This window comes from Lytechinus pictus, chromosome 11 (assembly GCF_037042905.1).
Source record: "Lytechinus pictus isolate F3 Inbred chromosome 11, Lp3.0, whole genome shotgun sequence".
Taxonomy (NCBI): domain Eukaryota; kingdom Metazoa; phylum Echinodermata; class Echinoidea; order Temnopleuroida; family Toxopneustidae; genus Lytechinus; species Lytechinus pictus.
Window position 1 is genome coordinate 7,819,808 of NC_087255.1, and position 23,797 is coordinate 7,843,604.

At 35.0% G+C, this 23,797-nt stretch overlaps 1 protein-coding gene and 1 long non-coding RNA gene across 2 annotated transcripts; one reads left to right on the top strand and one right to left on the bottom strand.

Annotated features, from left to right (window-relative positions):
- Nucleotides 1-10,233: 10,233 nt before the first annotated feature.
- Nucleotides 10,234-12,484, bottom strand: LOC135153062 (uncharacterized). Its single transcript, XM_064106596.1, has 4 exons — nucleotides 12,366-12,484; nucleotides 12,190-12,329; nucleotides 11,415-11,557; nucleotides 10,234-11,030 (listed from the first exon to the last, which is right to left on the bottom strand). Exons 1-4 carry the CDS (start codon nucleotides 12,482-12,484, stop codon nucleotides 10,710-10,712), a joined length of 723 nt encoding a protein of 240 aa, XP_063962666.1. The 3' UTR covers nucleotides 10,234-10,709.
- Nucleotides 12,485-14,461: 1,977 nt separating this feature from the next.
- On the top strand, nucleotides 14,462-23,542 carry LOC135155950 (uncharacterized). The gene is made up of 4 exons (XR_010295094.1): nucleotides 14,462-14,616; nucleotides 16,827-17,018; nucleotides 18,325-18,421; nucleotides 19,045-23,542. It is a non-coding gene; the product is annotated as an uncharacterized LOC135155950 (long non-coding RNA).
- Nucleotides 23,543-23,797: the final 255 nt, after the last annotated feature.

The following is a 23,797-nucleotide window of genomic DNA, read 5'->3' on the forward strand; positions in this document are numbered from 1 at the left end:
CGATGACAGAATAAAAAGATGAAAGAATGGATGGAATGATAGATAAATTGATGAATGAATGGAAGAATGAATGATTAAATAAATTAATTTATAAATAAAAGTAATGATGGAAAGAAGAAAGGTAGAAATAAATGAGGGAATGAAAAAAAGGTTAAGGAAATGAAGGAAGAAAATGAATAAATTGGAGAATTGTTTAATGAAGAAACTAATGAATTAATAGTGAATTGATGCATGAATGAAACGATAAATGAGTAAAGTTATTGGCAAATGATTGAACGGGGTAAAGGAAGTTATACTCATTATTATAAACAATTTGATGAGTTGATAAAAATGAATGAACGGATTTACGATGTATGGAAGAATGGATGGACAGATGGACAAATATGAAAGTGATGGTAGAAAATTTTGACTTTAATGTACAAAGGACAATATCCAATTAGAATGGAATAGAAAACGATTTACACGATTTTCTGCATTGATATTGAATGTAAAAAATGTTTAAAATTGTTACAAATACCATTAGATTATTGATTTTCTTTCTCTAGTCACAATTTGTAGAATTATAACATAAACTAGATGTGTTTACAAACTAATTGACAAACTTGATAAATGAATAATAGCTTCATTTGGAATCGATTGAAATAAATAGAACACCTTGAGTGTTTCCTGTGTGTGATCCTTTTCCTTCTGGATCTGAGCGATCTTGGCCTTCATCTGGCGGACATCATCCTGCTTCTCCTCCCAAGCAGACAAGAGTCCCTTCGCCAGAACTCCCGCGGAGATGTCCTCTGTGGAACCGGTCAGGGATTTGGCTGCATCGAAGAGAGCTTTGAAGTCCTAGTGAAAAATGAAAAGGAAAATATTATACGATCCAGGAAACGGGTCTACCAATCAAAATGCAGAGTGATAAGAAAATAGGTAGGCCTACTTATTTTGGAAATCAGCCTACCTTGGCGAAGGTTAATATCGAACTAGTCTGAATATTTTCAGGTATTTTTTTTATAGGTGTACATTTTTTTAAGCATAGTACTTCTTATAATTTCATCGAAATTGAATGATAATATATGATATTTCCAATATTCAATTCATTTTCACAAAATAGTGATATGCGCCGCACATTGACGATAATGCGAATTCACTATTTTCCGTATTTTATTATTCAAAATGTAAAAATTGTCCTTGTTTTCTTCCAAAAATGTAAAACTTGATTTGATTAAAATTTGAACATGTTAAGTAGCCAGTAATATGCATCAGCAAAGAGCTTCTTTACTAAAATCTATTTAAATTAATCTCGGCCCTATTTGAAATCACAAAGGTCTACAAAATACAATTTGAATATGTTTGTAAAGCCACTGAGCGTGTGACATAATCGTTTGTCTTTCTTACAAGCAAGCAATTAACTTTACTGTTTTACATCAGTGTTATACCTGTTTGATATTTATGTATTTGCTATTTACAAAAAAATTAATAGCATCAAAAAGCCAATATTTGTGGTATTTGGGGATTATTTAACAATAAATATGTCATGAACAACAATATATTATTCTGTCACGTGAAAGTTGAAATTGTCAGAGAGGCAAACTGACCCTCGATTAATTTAGACACACATACAAAATTTGATTCTATGTTTTGATATTTTGTTTTAGTTTGTTTACCTTGAGTTGTGCATTTGCTGCTGTTAGCTGTTGCTCAAGGTTCTGTTTCTTACTCTCCCCGGCCTTTACACACACACAAAGAAAAATAAAATAAAAAGAAAAGTTACCTTCATTGTTCTTGTATTGTATTGTACTTTTCAAATTTATTCTGTTTCTATCGCTATAATGCAAAATGTAAAGTAAGGAAATGTTTTTTTTTTAATTAGTATTAGTTCTGTTAAGGTCCATAGTTCTGAAACCTGTTGTGATTTTTATCATCATAGTAAATAAACTTATCATTGTCATCGGTGCCAATGACGCCATCGTGGTCAATTAAAATCATCAGCAGGAGTAGATGCAGTTCTCATCATCATTATTATTATTATCATCATCATCATCATCACCTCCAGCATCATCATCATAATCATCAACACCATCATCTCCATATTTATAATAATGATAATAACCATTATCACCATTAACATCATCTTAATCGTCATCATCATCATCATCATCATTATCATCATACTCATCATCTTCATTATCTTCATTATTTAGTGCAATCAATCAATAACGTATCCATCTGTTGTACACTCGCAATCTCTCTTTATGACAATCTGTCTTTTTTTACTATCTCAATTCACCTCGTTGCTTTTCTCCTTTCTCTCTCCCTCTTTCCCCTCATTTCTCTCTCTTTGATTTTCGCTCAATTTCTCTCTCTTTCTAATTTCCATTGTAACTCTCTCTGTCCTTTGCTTTGAGTAAACAACTATTATTTCATTATAACATTTTTAATCAGGATTATTACGGGAAAGAAAACAAACGAGTCTTGCCATTCAGATGTTAATTTTTAATTAATCTGTACGATTTTTTAACAACATTTTACAACAAATGCATGTACTATCAGTATCAGTATCAATTTATTATTTAATTTAATTTATATCGTGATATAAGTGTATTTAAGATGTAGAATTCGTGTAAATTCAGTTGTTCTTTGTTTGATTTTGATTGTATTTTTTATGTAAATGATTGTAAAGGGTAATGCAATTCGGCTTTTCAGCCGCTATAGACACCCTTGTTGAATTAAACCGTTTTAAATAAATAAAAATAAAAAAATTATCATCATCATCATCAACATAATAGTCATCATCTTCATATTCATAATTACCATAATAACCATTATCATTACCATCACCGTCATCATCATCATCATCACCACCATTATCATCATCTTATTCATTGTAACCATCATCATCACCACCACCACCATCATCTTCATCATCATCATCATCATCATCATCATCACCACCACCACCACCACCATCATCATCATCATCATCATCATCACCACCACCACCACCATCATCATCATCATCATCATCATCATCATCATCACCATCTTTATCATCATCATCAACATCAACAAATGAGGATCGTGGCTGTCTATTTCTTCTTCTACTCCCATTCCTCTAATGATATCAAGATCTCCATCTTCATCCCTTCTCTTCTTTTCTTATCTCGATCACATCCATTATCAACAGCCATTATGCACCATCATCATGACATGTTTTATGTTTTTTTAACATTTATTTATCGGTAAATTATTTATTTTGATTACTATCTATTCTACAGTGAATTGTAATTATATAGAAGATTATATTTTCCTACCTCCATTACAATCCCGTCATCACCGTTGTCCTGGACAGTTGGGGCAACTTGATTGGTTGCCATAGCACCCGCATCACTGGCCCCTTCTACCAAAGCAGCATCCATCTCAGTTGCCATCTCAGCGGCGTGCTGTTCGTCTTGAGTGGCGGCTGGCTGGCGGCGAGGTCTGTTGAATCTACGCTGCGGGATGTCTTGCTGATCTGTTTCCTTGGTTAACTCAAGAATTTCTGGATTCTCCATAGTTCTAAAAACATTTTTTATTAAAACAAATAACAAATAAAGCCAAATAATTAGGGACAAACTCTTAGGAAAGCATTAGACGACATAATCCCAAGACTTTGACAAGATAATTTTTAAGAATAATCAAAGACAAGTTATAACTTTACTCATGAGAGAGCAATTTTGATTGCATGGACCTTTAAATATCGCAATAATTGATGAGTTTTAACCATCATTATAAATACTTTTTATCACGATTAAGCAAAAAATTATATAATATATAAATTACAACATTATCGTTCACTATACCTAATAATTCATAACGATCACTCACATCCACACACTCGATACGGAAAAGCAACGGGTTTTCATCCTCTCTACAACTTAAAGCATTTGCTGTACGTTCATAATGACACGCATTCACCATTAAATTAATTTTCAATTTTTTTCATTTCGTTCAGAAAAAATATAAATAACAATGTAACTATAAATACAACAAATGACCTCACCTTTAGTTTCCGATGGTTTGTTGAACAAGTTCTTCGAAATTCCGGAAAATTCGCAAACTAGAGCAACCGTATAGAACACGTATAGAAGATCAAACACATGTGAAGAATTGCATCTCTCATGTATATGTACGCAAGGCCGGCCAGGAGAAAGTTTGGCGCACGTTACTAAGCAATGACGTCATAGTCAAAACTTTTAACCAATCACCGCGCGCAGACTGGTTGCTTTTATTATCAGGGCATGCGCAGTCTCACTTACTGCTACCGCGTGGTGGCGCAATTCCGTATTAGTGGAGCAGAAATTTTTAGAGGGACCATCGACATCAAAACAGACCTATTTACATTTTATTATACCATGATTACTGTCTTCTGTTAGTTTTCGTTGATAATTACGTAACAGGGACGTCAAAATATATGTTTAGGGTGCAAACAACCTGAAGGAAAGTTGATATTTTCCCAAAAGAAATAATTAACAGCATCCTTCTTTCAATAATGTTTTCCTTTTCCTCTTTTTTTTTCTTACTTGAAAAGTCATAGGGCGATCTATTCCTTGAAGGATGGATCCAAGGCACGATGCCCCCTTAACCAATTATAAGGTTTGTTTTGCTTGCCTTTTCGGGGAGGGGGTGGGAGGCAATCGCCAGCGGTGTTGTGTGTTTATTTGTTTTACTTAGCAGATCTTTTTTGTACATCATTACATACCGCCCTCCGCCATTCCTATTGGTCAACCCTGGATTGCTATGGCATCCTGCCCCCGGAGAAAGGGCCCCGGAAAGCGCCCCTCCCCCATTAAATAAATATAATGAAAAGAAAGACCAAAAAATAAAAACGAAAAGACCAAAAAATAAAAACGAAAAGACCAACAACCAGAACATTCCATGCCTGATTTATTTTTTTTTCATTCATTATTATAACATATATATTAGGGTAGGGGCGGCTCCAGGCCTTGCCCTCCTAGGACACCCTTTATATTATTTTTTTGGTGGTTTGGCTGTTTTTCAATCTATTGGGGCAATTGCTCTTATGGTGGTGACTAATTTTCTTCCCTTTTTCATGGCAACAGAATTGTAATGACCTACACCACTGGATCTTTAGCCTGCAAACATTCTATTAGTACATAACAAGTGTTAGATTTTTCATTTTTATTTTGCAAACTTACGCTTGATTACAAATTATTGCTAATAATAAAAAAGTATAAAGTGAACAGGGGCAGATCGAGCTTTGGCCAATCGGGGGGGGGGGGGTAATTGCTTTCAGCCATATTTTCCCCGATCGGTAGCTTAAAACCTGACCTTTGTTGAGGTTTTTTTTTTTTTTTGGGGGGGGGGTGGGTGTGTCCTTCATAAAGACACGAGTTTTAACTATACAGCATAACTTTATTCTTACAAAAAAGATAAGATATGCCTAAAAGCCTTAATTAATAATGCGAGCGCGAAGCGCGGGCTCCAATTTTTTTTAATATTTCATGTATTCAGACCTGAAAATTGAATAATGTGAGCAACCTTTGTAATCATGTTCAATATATGCGTATCTAACTAAACAATTTATGTGAGCGGGAGGCGGAAGCTTGAATTTCTGTATACAATGACCTGAAATGGGACCTTTATGGGACAGTGACTCTACTGACTCAGGTAGAGGGTACACTCGCAACCCCCAAAAATACACGAGCAAAGCGCGAGCTGGAAACCTTTGATATTGCGACCTGAAAACTTGATATTCTGAGAAAAATAAGAAAGTTATGACATTTTAAAGTTTCGCTAAATTTCACAAAACAGTTATATTTATATCCTTGTAGGTATGAAAATGAGGAGACTGATGACATCACTCACTCACTATTTCTTTTGTATTTTATTATATGAAATATGAAATTTTCAAGTTTTCTCCCTGTTGTCTTGTTAAACAGCGATTAATTCCTCCCTGAACATGTGTAATTAGCATTGTTTAATACTATATGTTTCAATCAAGTTGGTCACCTCAAGGGGGTTCACCTCTGTTTTAATGGCATTTTTACATTACAAATTTTAATTTTGATTCTCAAAGTTCTTTTTTCTTTTGCACTTTTCTGGTTCCATATACTTTTAACAGGTCGAAATTGTTAGAATAGGGGCGGATCGCCAAATAGCATTTTGTCTTAATATCGTTATCATGTTAACTGCAGTATTGTTAACATAGTTAACGTTTTAACTATTCTTGAAATCATTAAGTATACACGTATAGGGCTTATCACGCGAAACGAACATTCACCTTTTAAAGACCATTAGTGTATTCTTTTACACTCTCATAACAAACTATTCAAATGTGAATAGAATCTATTCAAATTTGAATCGAAAAACTCATCCGAGGGACACTTACCAGATTCTATTCAAAATGAATAGAAAAATCTTGTCAAAAAAATTAGACCGAAATCTAGTCAAAATTTGAATCGAAAACTCATCAGTTTTTGACTAGTATACTGTTAATTAATGAATAGTTCATCGAATCAATCGACTGAATAGTTAACCTATTCATTTTGAATAGAAAAACTCTTTGTTTTGACAAGTTATAGATTCATTTAATGAATAGATTTTTGATTCATTTTGTTGAAAACTATTTACCTCATACGGTGGACAAACCCAGTAAAGAGTCCATTACAATGCTTGCTATGTTTTAAACTTCAATTTTTAATGCCATTAATCAACATCATCAATACAATCATAATGTAAATGTTATGAAGTTCATCAGCTCACACACAAACAAAATCTATTGGCATATAGCCAAAACATATGCAGCACATATCAACAAGGATAATATTAATCAATGATAATATCAATAATGAAATAATAAGACATAATATATATATATATATACAGTGCGTATTAAAAAAAAACAGGACAGTTTTGAAAATTCTTTAATTTTTTTTCTTCAAATTATGATATTTATATTTTGATGTTAAAATATGCTCTGAAATATTATCTTTGAAATGCCATTTAAAGAAATAATTTTTGTTCATGCTTGAGCAAACACGGGACGTTTTTAGCGCCAAAATGGCAGAATATGAGTAGTATGATGATCAGATTTCTTGCTAATCAGCAGACTTCCTCTTAACTTTTTCATTATCTGTGCCATAACTTTCGATTATGCGGTCAAACTTTATTTACAAATTTATTTATTTACTCGAGTTATTTTTTTTCATTTAAACTTCTTTTACCTTTGAATTTTCCTTCATAAGTAAGAAAAGAAGACCTTTTGCCAACCCATACAAGAAGATTTGCATTATTAATTGCGAAAACCTTTACTTATTCAAATCAAAGAAACAAATTATGTTATGGTACCCTTAAAAGACATGAATCCATTTTTCAAGGGGTTATTGATTTCTTGACCAAGTTTAATTATGTGCTTGACAGGATAACTAGGAAAGGATACATATCTTTCAATGGCAATGGTGTATTGAGTCAATTTTGAAGGAGCTAGGTATGGCAGATTGGGTAAAATGTATTAAAAAATTGTAAGCGAGCGGGGTGTGCAAGCAAAAATGTCCACCTTTTTATTAAACTATCCAATTTTGAGACAGATTCTGAAATAATATTCAGAAAATAATATCATATTTCACTTTCTATATTTCCTTTTATTTCCTTTCCACTTTTTTTCTTGGTCATTATTATTATTATTATTATTATTTTTTTTTTTTTTGGGGGGGGACATCCCCGAGCCCCCGCCCATCTGTATGGCACTGTTTAAAGGCACCATAACGTTTGTAGCACACAATGAAAGGATTTGAAAAAAAACACGCTTTCCCATACTTCGTTTGAAAAAAAAAAATGTTTTTGCTTAAAGAAGGAATATTCAAAGCTAAAAGAGAACATATTTAAAAAAAAATTAAAAAAATTAAAGCAAGTAAAGATTTGAAAATGAATTTTGACCGCATAATTAGAAAATTATGGCAGAGATAATGAAAAAGTTGAGAGGAGGTCTGCTGATTAGCAAGAAGTCCGATCATCATATTTTCATTTTATGCCATTTTTGCGCAAGCCTCCTTTTAAAAACCCAGACAAAAACATTCCGTGTTCGGTAAAGCATGAACAAAACTAATTTTTTTAATGGCATTTGAAAGATAAGACTTCAGAGCACCTATTAACACCAAAACATAGACATCACAATTTGAAACAAATGAAAATTTTAGACTTTTCTAGTGTGTCCGTTTTTTTATACGCACTGTATAAAGAGCAGCACTCTCGTTCTGGTGATGCCAAATTCAAATGTTAAAGTACACAATGAAAGAAAATTATAGCTACGGATAATTCATGTCTAAAAGTACCCTAATATCTTGTAGATAGCCTGAAGATTTCGGTAAATGTCATACCAGGTGCTAAAACAATTTAAATGAAATCGAAATTTTTATTAAGTACCAGAACATCGGAAGAAATACGGCAATGTTCTAATGATGCCACAGAAGGGAGTATACCAACCCAAGCAGACGATGTCTATAGCTTATGGATACATTTTCAGTGCTCTTAATTCTCTGAAAATAGGTTTATTTTATTGCAAACTTGGGTTTTTGCCTATGCCATTAGAAAGAAGTTTCACAGACCGTGGAAAGTAAAATGTACTGCTCAAAAACGTTCACTGCAAGGATAAATTACCTTTCTGAAAAGGTACAAATTCCACTTTCGCATTTAAAAGTCCCACAATACAATACGGTTGTATACTATAATGGTCACACCGCCATGGCCGCTGTACATGCAGTTTTCACCTAGTTACCTATGTCGAGAGCAAAGTCAGCGAATGCCGTCAATTATCCCTGTTCATCGGCCTGTTCAACACAAAAGTGAAATATCAGGGGTCTGTCTAAGTTTCTCTTTGCATTTGTTTCCCTTACACCTATGACAAACTAATTATACAGGATAAAACGTTGCTTTGAAATTGTGTACGTTATAGTAGGACGTCGTCTGCTTGGGGAAATTTGCTCCTTTCTGTGACGTCACACATTTCAACTGTGTTCGACAGGATTGGGCGTAGATCGGAACCCAGTGTTCACTATACATTTGAATCAGTATTATTTTTATACCTGATAATTTTCGAAGAGAAAATGCTTACCAATTGTGTCACTATGGTTACCCCCTAGTAATTTTGTTGCCAATTGATGCAGTTTTAAGTCTTCAGACTGCTATTTTAATGCCACATACAGATGAGTAAATAATTCATAATGGGGAATTAAACCCAGAAATCTACCTGTGACTATCAGAAGAGTACTTATATATACATAAATTAGTAAAAGTTTGAGCAAAATCAGATGAACAATTCAGGAGTTAAGGTCTTTAGAAGTTTGACACAACAACTACAGACACTTCGAAGATGATTTTAGACTAGTCATCCACTACTCAACTATCCCTTTAAAGTGCATCACATATTCATCAAAATTGTGACACACATCAACTTTAAAAAATTGTGATTTCCTACATTCATTCAAACATATATACATTTCTGCTCTGAAGTATTAAAAGGCTGAATCCGGTCCAGATTAAGTTAATTTCAGGAGAAAGAGTAACTATTTTCAAATAGATCAGTGAAAATTTGATTAAAATCGGATTAGAAATCAGGAAGTTATTAAATTTTGCAAATTTCGATGAAACATTTCTTGAAACATCAATATGAATATGCAAATGAGTGAGTTGATGTCATAGCCTCATAACTCGCCATATATTTTGTACAAACAAAATCTGAAAAATTAACCTTTTTAGCTATATCATGTGAAAGTCTCCCTCATAACAAAATATATTAGTTAACAATATTCTGCAACTATTTAGAGAGGAATTAAGGTGAGTTTAATATTCTCAAAGCTGAAATGTGAAATTTTTGTCATTTATTTGTAAAAAATGAATGGAAAATTGTCAGGCGATGATGTCATCAAGTCACTTATTTGCATATTCATATACAATCGTTGAAGAAGTTTCAAGAACTTCAAAATGTAATAACTTCCTTAATTTTAATCTAATTTACATCATTTTTTACTGCTGTGCTTGAAAATTTTTACCCTATTAAAATGAGCGTGAACCTGAAATGGATTTGGCCTTTAAATGTCCATAACATGTCTAACATACCGGTACATAGTTGGTGTACATAAAAACAAATTGTTGCTACTTTATTTCAACACATATACACTTTTGCTGTTGAAAACCACAACTGATAGGGCATGGACAGCACTTTTCTCAAACACTTATACTTTGAGATAATTCAATATGATGCATTCTCAATGGAACAATTCAGATTCAATATCATGGATAACCTAAAACAATTGTACCATTATATCTGTATCCTTCGCAAAAAAACACAGGTTGATCTCGTTCCTGTCAATTGGTATTAGCGAAATTCAGTGGATAAGGCTAAAATCTTAGGTGTGATTACCCAATCAAACCTGAAATGGGACTCCCACGTTTCTGAATTGTTAAAACGGTGTAAAAAAAAAAAACTGTACATGTTAAGATGCCTAAAGAAGTACCACTTACCTCTAGATGATTTCATCACAGTGTACACTGGGTAAAGAGTTGGAAATTTAGTTTTAAGAGTCAAAGAATTAGCTATCTAGGTTTGTGGGAGACACTTTTACTACGTCTGTGGGAGATGTTTTACTACATTTGTGTGAGTTGCTACATTTGTGGGCTGTACAAGGACTCATGCAGTACTTAGATTTATGCCATATGATTAATTACATTTGGTTTTCAAGGAAGTTTCGAAGGAGGGTTACTGCTGGAACTGATGAATCCCTTCCCTTCCCCTCCCCAAGCTTAAACATACACTTCTGAAGAAAATCCCAGACATGTTGACATTCCCAAGGGAACTCAACATCAAGTATGTAGATGAGCTTGAAGCATCTGTCTACTCCCTGAAGGAGATCAGAACAAGGGATGGTACATTGTTCCACGATGACAAACACTTGTTCTGGAAGCAGCATCCTATTGCCTAGGGCTAGGACAAACGGTTGTGCATGCCTGTTTTCCTCCAGGAATTGTGGGATGTTTGTTCCAATCTGCAATAACAAAAGCACAAAAAAAAAAAAAAAAAAAAAACAAGAGTAAATTACAATTGTACACTGACAGAAATAAGACTTTAAAAGTTTAATGGCTAAAACATTTGCATTCAAGATTTACTGCCAATAAGATGAAAACTCAATCAAAACGTTTAGATTTCATAAGGTAATTTCTATCAATACATAATTTTATTATTTAGGGAAACAATGTCATTTTTTTAATGTATAGCATATCAGGGAAGCTACAAGCAGGTGTCATTTCTTTAGCATGAAATACACGAACTAATAAGTCCAATAAAAAGGAATTTCTAACATGCCAAGATATCAAAAATAGACTGCCACTTTTTCCGGGCCACCTTGTACAGTATAGAAAGCAATACTCACTTCTCTTCGTTGTATGAATGAAGCACTTGCTTCCTGAACAGTTGCACGAACATATCTGCTTTTGGAAGACTTACTTCCTCTGATTTGGCCGGGTGGAAATAGAAAGGGAAGAACCAAAAAGGACAGGTTACATTTCTCTGCATCTGAAATTAGATGAGGACAAATACAAATAATTCATTCATCAAACCTAAATGTCTATCATGTTCATTACTATCATAATCTGATTTCATAGTATTTTTGTGTGCACCAGCATTAAAAAAAAAAAATATATTAGGCACTAAATTCCAATACAAAAATAAATTCATTAAACCTAAAAGTCTATCATGTTCACAACTATCATAATCTGATTTCATAGTATTTGTGTGTACACCAATATTCTAAAAAAATAAATAAAAATGAAATAAACTAGAAATGTGCACTGCACGCAACGCAAATGTATCCCCCGGCCCTAGAAGCAGTTTTTGCTGCATGCTTCAAGAAATGCAAGTGTAAGAAGCACACAAGTATGTCAACCAAAATATGACCTTTGACCCTATAAAAGACAGAACACTGGGGGCAGCACCACAAAAAACAAAAGGCGTGTAGATTATACCAAGATACGGCATCATAAAAAAAATTGAAAGAAATCTGTCCACAAATGCAGCAGTTAGAGCGCACACAAGAATGTGACACAGCGGCGGCGTAACGCTGCTGAATCCAAAGTATCCTCACCAAAGCACCAAATTCCAAACATTTATCTTCCCCCTAAATTTTAATTATTAAACTAAAGACATACCAGTTTTGGCTTCCTCGCATCGCAAGTGCTGCTCAAAGTTCTGCTTTTCAGCATATTTCAAGATGAGGTCAATGTACTTTGGCCATTTCACGAACAAGCCCTTACGAAAATGTCGTGTGGTATATCTGTGTGGTACCCGGCTTTACCACACGAATTACCACATGAATGTAGGTTACCACATGAACATCTGTGGTAATTTTCCATATCCTTGTGTGGTAACGTCAGCTGGTAGCTGTGGTAATTTGTTGTCTATGTGGTACTTCTGTGGTAAATCAAAATTACCACATGAATGCATGTTACCTCATGATGCCATTGTGTGGTAATGTAAATTCAAATATGTGGTATTTGTGTGGTATTGTTAAATTTCTGTGGTAAATCAAAATTACCACAGGAATGCATGTTACCTCATGATGCCATTGTGTGGTAATGTAAATTCAAATATGTGGTATTTGTGTGGTATTGTTAAATTTCTGTGGTAAATCAAAATTACCACAGGAATGCATGTTACCTCATGATGTCATTGTGTGGTAATGTAAATTCAAATATGTGGTATTTGTGTGGTATTGAATACTTCTGTGGTAAATCAAAATTACCACATGAATGCATTTACCTCACGATGCCATTGTGTGGTAATGTAAATTCAAATATGTGGTATTTGTGTGGTATTGTTATACTGTTGTGGTAAATCAAAATTCACATTTTCATGAGAATCTAACTTTGAGATATTTTGAAAATCATATTCAGTAAATAAAATATCCTACACTTTGCCTTTGCCTTTCATTTCTCCTTTTTTTGTTCTCGTTTGTAGAGCTTTTGGGGGCCAATATGGCCCAACCCTTCCATACTCATATACGGCAGTGCTGTGCGGTTGGGATCCGGGACGGGGCCCCTGGAACTTCTTAATATCAGAGCCATTTAAACCTATTTTAATCAAATCGCGGGTATATACAGAATATAGCTTTCACACAACACATTTATTCAACCCAGTTGCGTAATGAACCAAATATATTTGAGGGGGGCAAAACATAGCAATGAGGGAAAATTTACATCCTACATCCATGTTGGTTCTACTCTTTTTATTTGTCATTTTGATTTGTTTATGTATTGTTTTGATTGTTCATATGATATTGTATATTGTACCTTTTTAATGGATGTCAATAAAGTGAATTGAATTTAATTAAATTTTGTTAAAAGTCGCCAGCGTGCGAAGCGAGCTGGAAAAAAATTGCCTATTGAAATTAAATTCTAATTATTTGATAAATTTTTTCCATTATATTCAGCAAATAACACATTTCATTGTTTCCATTCATTTCATTATACTCTCCTATAATTTCTTTTATTTCCTCTTGGGTGTGGAACAATGACCCCCCCCCCCCCCTCCCCCGCGCCTGTACGCCAGTGATTGAACGGCGGGCATTATAGCGCCAATTTATGGTTATAGATGGGGTCCGCGCGGGGCAAAGCCCGGTAGCTTAATTATGATTTGCTTAAAATTTAACAAGCTTATAGCACAATGTTGTATGCAGCCCATCTTTGTCCCCGCTCTTTATTTTCAATCCTCGGCAGCCCGGTCGTGTTATTATTATTTTATTATTGTCCCTTTTCTTTGTTTTCTATAAATCTAGCTTTTGACTAATTCCATTCTACCTCAGTTTCTTTCTATTGTTTGCCATTGTCATCTTTTAATTTATTTCCCATCATGCTATTGCATCACATAAGCCTAATTCGGAATGATTTTTTCTTTGTCAAATGTTCTTCTTTCGTGCCTTTTCCCGCTTTTTTTCCTTTTCCATTAAAAGAAAATCGTTTTCTTTTCACTTTTCCTTTTCCCCTTTCCTTTCCCTTTCCCTTTCTTTCTCCCTCCCTTTTTTCTTTTTCCCTTTTTTTTAATTTTCCCGGTGAAATCCGCCAGGGGGGCACCATACCCCCCTGCCCCCCGCCTGTTACGCCACTGACATGATGCCATTGTGTGGTAATGTCAATTCAAATATGTGGTATTTGTGTGGTATTGTTATACTGCTGTGGTAAATCAAAATTACCACAAAAGCATGTTACCACATTAGCCCATTGTGTAGTAATGTCAATTCAAATATGTGGTATTTGTGTGTTATTGCATTTCTGTTGAAAAACAGAAATACCACACAAAAAAGTTATCAAACCCATAACTTAGACCCCCCTCAGCTCACCCCCTATCAAAATTAAAAATTGATTCGCCGGGGGGGGGGGGGGGGGTGGGCGGCGACAGGCTTGCGCATGCGCACTTACCGCCAACATTTGAAAAGAATTCCGTTTGCGTACGTTGCGTTGCAGTTTATTGAGCTCGATCGAGAAGTGTGACGAAGAAGGCCGTTAATAATTCAACTACTTAAAGAATACGGGTCAGATATGGACAACGACTTCGAACATATTTGCAGTATAGGCTAAACAGTAAGTTAGATAACCATTTTCTATGATTTTCTTTTCATAGTTTGTTAAATGCCCCGGCTTGCAACTAGCTTAAGATTTCGTCAATGAAAATGACATGACACTGGCAATCCCATCCTGTCTAACCGGGCGCTCGCCCGGCCCCGAGCGCCTGCTCGCTGCTGTGATGTGGACCACTGGCTGGTGTTCTCAAGTCTGCACACAGCACACCTAAACGATTTGAGTTTAGATTTAACGTGAATTTCCTGTTATTTTACAAAATCTTTCAATTGATGATGTTCCTTGTATTCTTATGAGTAAGTGTGCAAAAATTCTCATAAAAATTAAGAGAAATAATTAATGAATCAAATAATTGATTTTCTTGGGAAAATATCTCGGCCAGTCATGGTCATTTAGGCCTAGCCCTAGGCCTACTTACATTTTGATTGAACAAAATTAAGTTAGTGGTAGGATGGGGGTCTGGTGTCCGGACACTTTATATTTTTGAAGCCTTCTTTTTTGTTTTTGGATTACACACAAAATATAAATTCAACAGTTGTAATCATTTTCTTGTTTGTTTATAATATTTCCTAACATTTTGTACTAAAAATTGATGAAACTTCGCTTGTAATTTTTTCCAAATGACTTTCTAAAATTGATCGTCCGGACACACAACCTGTCCGGACCCACAACAACTGGGTATACCGTATGGTGAGACTACCACATATCGACCACCTTGCGCACGTTAAAATTATTGCGTATTACAAACGATACGCGCGGGAGAGTAGGCGCAGTGTCCATAGAAACGGTAAGAATCAATTTTACGACAAAAAAATGGAACAAAGAGTAAAATTTTAGTAGAATTAATCAAAATTGTATTGACCAGACCCAAACCCCGCTGAAAAACCAAGAAATCCGATAGGAAATGGCTTTAGAACAAATATCCGTCATCAATCGTCGAATCATGTGCCGGAGCTCGCAGTGGAAGTAGTGAGACGATTATTAAGCATGTTGACATCGTAGAATTTATTTGGAAGAATAAAAATATTTCGCCACCGTGACTAGAATCGGCCGTAAACTTGGTGTACGGCGGGTGGTCGGTTTCAAAAGACGGGTGCAAATGAGCAAATGTAAAATCGTCGTATTTGTTGTTCGTCCATATATACACGGGTTGAATCGGGGTCGCCGAGCGAAACATGGAAATCTGATCTGCTCAATTTTCTGCACAAATGAGACGAAAACTGGGTAAAATCAATGAATATTTTCGCAGATATGATGCTTAGAAGATTAGGTGGTCGATAAGGGGTAGTTCCAACCATACTGGTACTAGGATGGGGTCGGGTGTCCGGACAGTTTATCTTTTTGAAGCCCTCTTTTTATCTTTGGATTACACTAAAAATATGAATTCAATACTTGTTATCATCTTCTATTTTGTTCTTTATAATATTTCCTAATATTTTGTACTAAAAATTGATGGAACTTTGCTTGTAATTTTTTCCAAATGACTTTCTAAAATTGATCGTCCGGACACACAACCTGTCCGTACACACAACAACTGGGTAATACTAATAGTGGCCGATGTCTGCGCACCTATTCACTTTACACAGACCTATTACACATGATGCGAAGATTTCGATAAGAAAGCACAGTCACAGAGGCTGCATTTTTAGGACGTCACATGAAATGCCCTGGTAAGAGTTCCATATGCAATTCCAATGTACCCCCCACCAACATGATAAAAAATAATATTGTTGAGACTTAATTCCATTCCAGTTCGTTCACTTCAGATTTTTCTATATTTTTTTTTACCCTTGTGTTGGCACCTTAGTTGGGACTTGAGATCACCTCGTTTTATTTGCTAGCGAGAAGTGCTGATGCCGGAAGGGGTATTTTAACGATTATCAGCCAATAGTTCGCCTAGACTTGACTCACAGACCCTTGAGTAAATAAACCGATGTCTATGGACAATTACACACACTAGATACATCCATACATGCTCGAAATTTGGCGGAATAAAGCCATATTTTTTAGTATGTATTTCCACTCCTAGTACTATCCACTCCCCCATCATATATGTTTCATATTGTGCTCGATATATTATTCTGAACCTTCATGTTTTTATTTTCAATTTTAGTGGGGGTGCATATGGAACTCTTGCCAATGCCCTAAATTCATTATTTTCCCACGATTTTAAGTCAGATTTTTTATGAATAGATCTGTTTATGACATTTCAGGAGAAAGAGAGGGAGACCCAAAACTACCTGTCCTGGCTTCACATTTGAGGAGGAGATGAAGTCGGAGAATATGACCTAGCCCGGGGGAGTTTCCAGAAGACGGTCCAGAACCACTGGCAGCCAGAAGTGGAGGTCCTTTGTTGTTGCTCTACATGTCAGGAGGCATCGGGCAGTACATGTAGGTAAGACAATGTAAGTACAGTACATGTAGGCTCTTTCAGGTGTAAAGTTTATTTTTTGTTTGGAGTCGTTGCGTATCTTCCATTATCAGAATCGCGCAGATTCGGATGAGCGCAATCTTGGGGCACCTTATCTGTCAATGGTCCTAACTGTACTTAGAGGATTCTGTGATGATATTTTTATCATTTTTACATTGTACTAGGGGTATTTTCATTCACGGAGCCTGTAGAACTCGGTACACAAAGATGGATTTCCCTTAAAAAATCCACCTTTCCCACAATAATTTTTGGGCAAACATTTAATTTTTCCAATTGTAAGCCTTTGTAATCTAAATATACAAAATTAAGGCTTAAGAAATGTTAATTTTAAGCAGGTAAACATTTCAAAGGATCACTTGCTTGCAATTCCCTAGCTATATAACACAATGACATGACCTTTAAGTCGAGAGACGTCCACATGCAAGAAAATACAGAGGGAATTGGTGCAAATGCATAGCTGATTGTGCAAGTACTAGATTCCAGGCTGACGTGTATCGGTTTGGACGTTCTAATGACAAATTTAGAGTGTAATTTGGCGCTAATAGAGTTTCACAACGGTTGATCTGGCGATTCCAGAAAACTAATTTTACCTCAAAATTTGTTAGATTTTTTGTCAAATATCTATTCAATTTAATGTGTTCTAAAACTGCTAAAGATAAAGTATAAGAATAATAATATATTCATAGGCCTACCGATAGTAAAATAAAATAAAAATAATGTAAGGCCTAAACTTAACCACATTTAGGGCCTATTACTATTGTATATTTAAAGCTTTTATACAGATTGTCTTTAATTTGTGGAAGTTAAAAATCAAGATGATGATTAGATCTAGAATTCTCAAATCTGAAAGTTAGACCATAACTTACCTGAAAAATCCTGCAGAGTTTTCTAAATGCCTCATTTTGCCAGCCATATTTGAAAGGGTTCCTGCCCATTCCGAAAGCTATGCACTTTAAAAGATTCATATTATTATTGGTAAAAAGACAAAAATGAAGTGACATAAAGTAAGCTGCAGACAGTTGCTGGATACTCTTTGCATTAATATGTTCCTCACACTGACACTGCTGTCACAGTTTCATGTAAAAATTGAACATTGAAATTGCATACATTAATGAGTGGCACATGCAAAGAATTACTTGTAGGACCCTTAGGCTTACTTCACCATATATTTTACGTCTTACCTACTGTGCATGTGCCATGGCTGGGACATGTACTTGTAGATTTTGCAATTTCTTGGCATGATTGAGGTTAACATTTTATTTTTTTTCTCTCTTTTGCAGCCCTGGTATAAGCACCATCTTGATACCATCATTCAAACTCTCATCAGCTGTATCATTATAGGTGGACTAAAAGAACAATATTCATGCAGATATAATGGTGTGTACAAATTTATCCTTTTTGGAAGGTATTTTTTTATAATTATTGTGTTATTTTGATTATTTACATGTGCATGAACATGAGATGCAGTTGAATAATTTTGATTTTGTAACCACTCTGATACAAAGCTTGTCTAATAATTAATGCTCTTACAAGGTTCATGCTGTTGTCAATTCAAACGTAATAGATAGGCATAAGTGAAACATCAACACCTAACATGCATTTATTATCACATCAGAATTGATCTTCATTGGCAACTTGTAATTTCTTATTCAAACTGATGGAATTATCCCATAACCATTTAAAACACATTTTAAAAAAGCATGAATTAAAATCATGTTTGATTAAAATAAATATTTAAAAAAAATTACTTTAAAATGTCCTTCCCTATACAGAGATGGTTTGGAGGTGCAGCAGATCTTCAGGGCATCAAGCCCCCCTCCCCCGACTTGACTTTACATGTTAATATTTGAAGTATAAATATGTAACAAACCCCACATTGTTTTTTAATCATTTTTTTTTAAAGTTTGGAAATTGATATTGAAACCATGTAGTTTTTAATGAATATTAAATAGTTAATGCAGGAAAGGCTTTATGTTGATCTTCTTCTGTTATTTTTGCAGATGCCTTAAGTTGAAATGGAAGGTGTCCTGAATATGCACCAATTCATCTGGTTTCGTAACTCCTTTCATACTGCTATTGGAACCTGCTCCCTACCAGTATAACATCAAACAGATTGGAAGAATAAAGGCCAATGGGTAGTGCCTTTTATATTTCTACTTGCCACAAAGCAGTCCATGGTTTAGCGCAATCTAAACTGGACTATTGTAATGCTCTTCGTGCTTGAATTAGGGCGATCTGGACTGACTGCAGATAGTACAGAATGCTGCATCTATTGTGCCATTTGCCATACGCCAACTTCGCTGGCTGCAAGTCAAGGAAAGGATATACATGAACATCAGTGTCCCTCTCCTGATTTTCAAAGTCAATGACAGAGATCCAGATTACATGTATTCTAAGGAATCCCTTGTGCGTCATTTTCATTCCAGGCGCACTTGCCTTTTTATTTTTGTGATCATTACGCACCTACAAATTAGCTACTGGTGATGCAACTTTCTCCACTACTGCTCCAAGGCCATGGAATTAGCTCCTTCCTCTCCTCCAGTTGTCAACAACCTCAATCCAAATACAATTTGAGAAGACCTACCATATTCCTGATCTTTGCTCTGTACTTCCAACAATACTGTCACTGCCTGGTAATTTGATTTTTTTTTAATCTCATGGATGGCATCTCAAAGCGCTTTGTATCTCGCAAAATAATGTGTTGTGTAAAATCGAACACGCATTGAGGTCAAGCATAAGGGTAACCATGGATATTGCCTTTTATTACTTTTTAACAAAAGTGAAAAATTAATCCAAATTAGACAAGGGATAATAAAGTAATGTATGACATTCTAACCTCTGCATTATTTTGGTGAAAGAGCTCTAAGCATATGCAAGTAGCAAGCTGATGATGTCATACTGACGTACATTGTACGTGTACATGTATCCCCAACCTATTATTTTGTATATAAAATTGTGCATTTAATTTTGTTTACCAAGAATGAAACAAATCGGATTGTAAACTGTATTGATGTGACTTACCTGTATTGATTATTGCTGGAAGTTCTTTTGCTACATGGGATTGGAAGACATACCTATTACACACATGAAGTAAATTATTATTTTATCTGGTAACATGAAAACAATAAAAATGTGGGCATGATATCATAAACTTACATGTATCTACTTGCATGTGTTGATGACCAATATTTTTGTAAATATTTTATTAATTTTATCTGGTTTTGATAAAATTTTCACTATTTTGCATGGTAAAAATTACTTTATTTTAGATTATGTTGAGCCCGTATCATATACAAATATACCTTTAAAGATAAATTACCAGTTGAAGTAACAATCTTAACCCTTTGCGTGCGACGGGCTTCCACAGAAGCCCAGCGAGTCGTTCACTTAGCTACGACGGGCTTCTACAGAAGCCGAGAAATGTTTGGTTTAATTCAATTAAGTTTTTCAGCTTTTTCGTAATTGTTATGTACTAAAACCTCTGCCACTATTTCCTTCATAAACCTATTTCGATAACAGATTGAAAAAAATATACAGCTACGTGGGGAAAAATCCCTAAAATAGGAAATCATTTCAACTTTACCCGATTTTTTCGTTGGAGTCGGACGGGGAGGATAAATTTTGTGACGAGCACGTACGCGCGCGCATAAGGCCTGATCACGTGATTTGTTCTTATCACGTGATTTGTTCTGATCACATGATTTGATCCATATCGTTGTTCTGATAGATATACGCTAACATCTTTTCTGCAAGATCGTCACGTAATAAGCTACGCGTTTATTCACCATTTTCGTCTTACACTGTATTTGTTTAATCAAGAAGATATCACTCTAGATTGAATGATATCTCCTTGGTTTCATCGATCGATTGCATTTTCAGAAAAGCAAAAAGCTTGTAATGTCTTAGTACTTTGAGCTGATCTCGGTGCACTTTTGAACTTTTTTCCTCCCCATCATCCTTCTTCTTCTCATTATTTTTGTCTACTATTCTGAAAAAAAGGAGAAAAGAAAGCAATTTAGCACACCATTCATCTTCTGCTCTTTTCAAAAGGGGAACGTCCATGTAGTTCATGATATCGGCACTACCCGAACAAAAGAATGTCTGGGCGGCCACTCAAACAATTTCCTACCGAAAAGAGCAGGATACAGATGGTCAACGCCCCGAACAAAAGGAAGATTAGTGTTTATCGGCAGGATGACCCATTGAACGCTTTTCGTACTTAGCAATACAAAAAGCTTTTATGAAACCCTTTTTTCGACCAACATACCGTATCTAAAAAAAAAATGTCTCATTACCGACAACACAGGTGCTTATGACATTCGTCAGTGATTCATATTGCAAAAAGGTGCTTCCCCTGGGTGATGATGCATATAAGGATGAACGAATAATTATTTAGGGAAATTATCGAAAAAATATGTTCAAATGTCTGGGAGGACGAGAGAGAATGAGAGACAGAGATAAAAGGGGAAACAGACAAGTGCGCTTTTGCTAAAATTCCATGAATATCTACTTAAACGAATTACAACATTACTTTATTTTTTGGTTAGATTACTTTTAAAAAATCCCACAATGTTTGTTTGTTGCAACTCGGTCCTCAGACCCTTGCCAAACTGATGACTTTTTATCATTGTTCTTGTTTGACCCCCCCCCCCTTCCCGATGGAAATGTTCTGACCTACACTCTAATATTGCTTGTTTGTCTCCTCTCTCCGATTTTATGTTTTTAATTGCGAGTAACGCGGTAGAAAAGATAAGAATAAAGACCGTCCTGTCCTTTTCCCCCGTTACGACAAAAAAAAAATGCATTTTGGGCGCTTACCATGGTTAGCATCTAAACCAAAATGTTTGGAAAAAGATGTTATACAGGGACAGCAATGTTTTTATGGTGCAGGTGTTGAGCTGTGGGACGGGGATGAAGCGGCTAAAAAAATTTGTTAATTCATGTCATTTTACAGAATGAATTTATAATAGGTTAGGTTTTAAAATATCTTCATTTTATTTCCTTTTCTCACCCAGATGAAAACATTTGCATTGAAAAGTTGACAGAAACATAATTACTTCAAATGATAAAACCAATAATGAACTAAAAGTTTCCTCTCGCGAAATGGAGGAAACAGAATGATACAGGGTGATAAATTACGCTAAGGCACCCCCTATAAAGAAAACCCGTTTGTATGGCGTGTCACCCGATAGAATCCTGTCAATCCTACAAACTTTTATTCATGTGTAACCTACACCCCCCCAAAAAAAATGTTAATACCGACCCAAATTTTATTGATTTTTCTACTTTTTTGCCAATTTCTTTCTCATTTTTTAAACTGGCGAATAGCGTGGTAGAAAAGATTCATAGTGGAAAAAAATGTTTCCGTGACTGAATGTGGGAGGGAGTGGACCGGCCGAAAAAAAAAATCAGAAATTTATATAGACTTCGGATTTTTTGTACATTGCTGAAAGCTGAAAGGGGTGAGGACGGTGAGGACTGAAACTTCCTACGAACTCTGCCGCCTCTGTACTATTAGATTCAACGATTAAAACGATAGAGACATAATGAATTCTAACTATTGTGAATGTTTTTTTTTAATGATTTATTATCGGTTGTGAAATCAAGGAGACAATAGAGCAAAACGAAAGAACAAATAAAAAAAAAACACTTATGATTGCGGATGCTATAATATATTCAAGAAAAAATACTTTCTTTTACTTTAAATAATTGCTTTGCTCTTTTTGAGGGAATAGTAAGATAAAGAAATGTAGAAAGTGACATGAAGAGAGTTGGGAGGTATGATTTCAGACTTACAATTTTAGTCACTTTTATTCGTTTAACTCTTTGAAATAATTTCAGGATATTACAAATCCAATACCGATGCGCAAACTTCAAGAACAAAATTATTTTATTACTAACTATAATATCTGCGTGGGAAATCGAATTAAATGAAACATATAATTTATAAAAAAATCTTAAAAGGAAAATTACTTTTAGTGAAAGCTTGAGGCCTCTGTCTTGCCATAAACCTAAGCCCCAGGTTCACAAAAAAAATAGTTTAGTCGTGCATTTTTATACGATGATGATGATGATCATCATCATATTGTTTTTTGCGAAAGATATCTACCCACTTTATCAATATAGAAAATGGAAGATGATATAGAATTTATTGTGAAATGACAGTTACAATAGTAATTTTAGAAGGTTTTTCGGGACATTATTTGAGAAACAGGGAAAAAAAACCCCAAAATTTTCGACATGACCACGATACAATAGGACGAGAGGCCCACAAATGCAACCATCTCCGATCAATACAAGTTGGCAAAAACGAGGCATTCTCTCGGAACCGTTACCGATGAAGAGAGAGAGAGAGGAGGGGGGGAGATGTTAGATGTAATGTAAAATGACAGGTACTGAGAAGAAAAAATCAGAAAGAAAGGATTGAGGAGGGGGTGGGGGCGGATATATACCTCGTAATCCAAATTGGGAAGAAAGAAGACGATACAGATATAATTCAAATGAGAAGAACTCAGAGAAAAAAGGTGTAGAAGGGAGGGGATATAGATAGACGATAGATATAAGGGAATGAAAGCGGTAGATAATACATTCAGTTACAGGTTAGAAACCAGAGAAAGGGAAAACGAGGAAATCCCTAATTGGTACCGTTTTATAAATACATTATACATGCACATGTTATATTGAAAATGCGCAATAATTTAAACAAATTTACCATCCGCCAGTCAAATAGAATGATATAGCTTTCAAGTGTTA

Coding starts and splice junctions, on each gene's coding strand:
- LOC135153062 (XM_064106596.1), bottom strand. CDS start 12,484: ATGCATTCATGTGGTAATTTTGATTTACCACAGAAGTACCACATAGAC. Junction 12,330..12,365: donor TTACCACAGATGTTCATGTG/GTAACCTACATT, acceptor CGTGTGGTAAAG/CCGGGTACCACACAGATATA. Junction 11,031..11,414: donor CATTCATACAACGAAGAGAA/GTGAGTATTGCT, acceptor TTGTTATTGCAG/ATTGGAACAAACATCCCACA.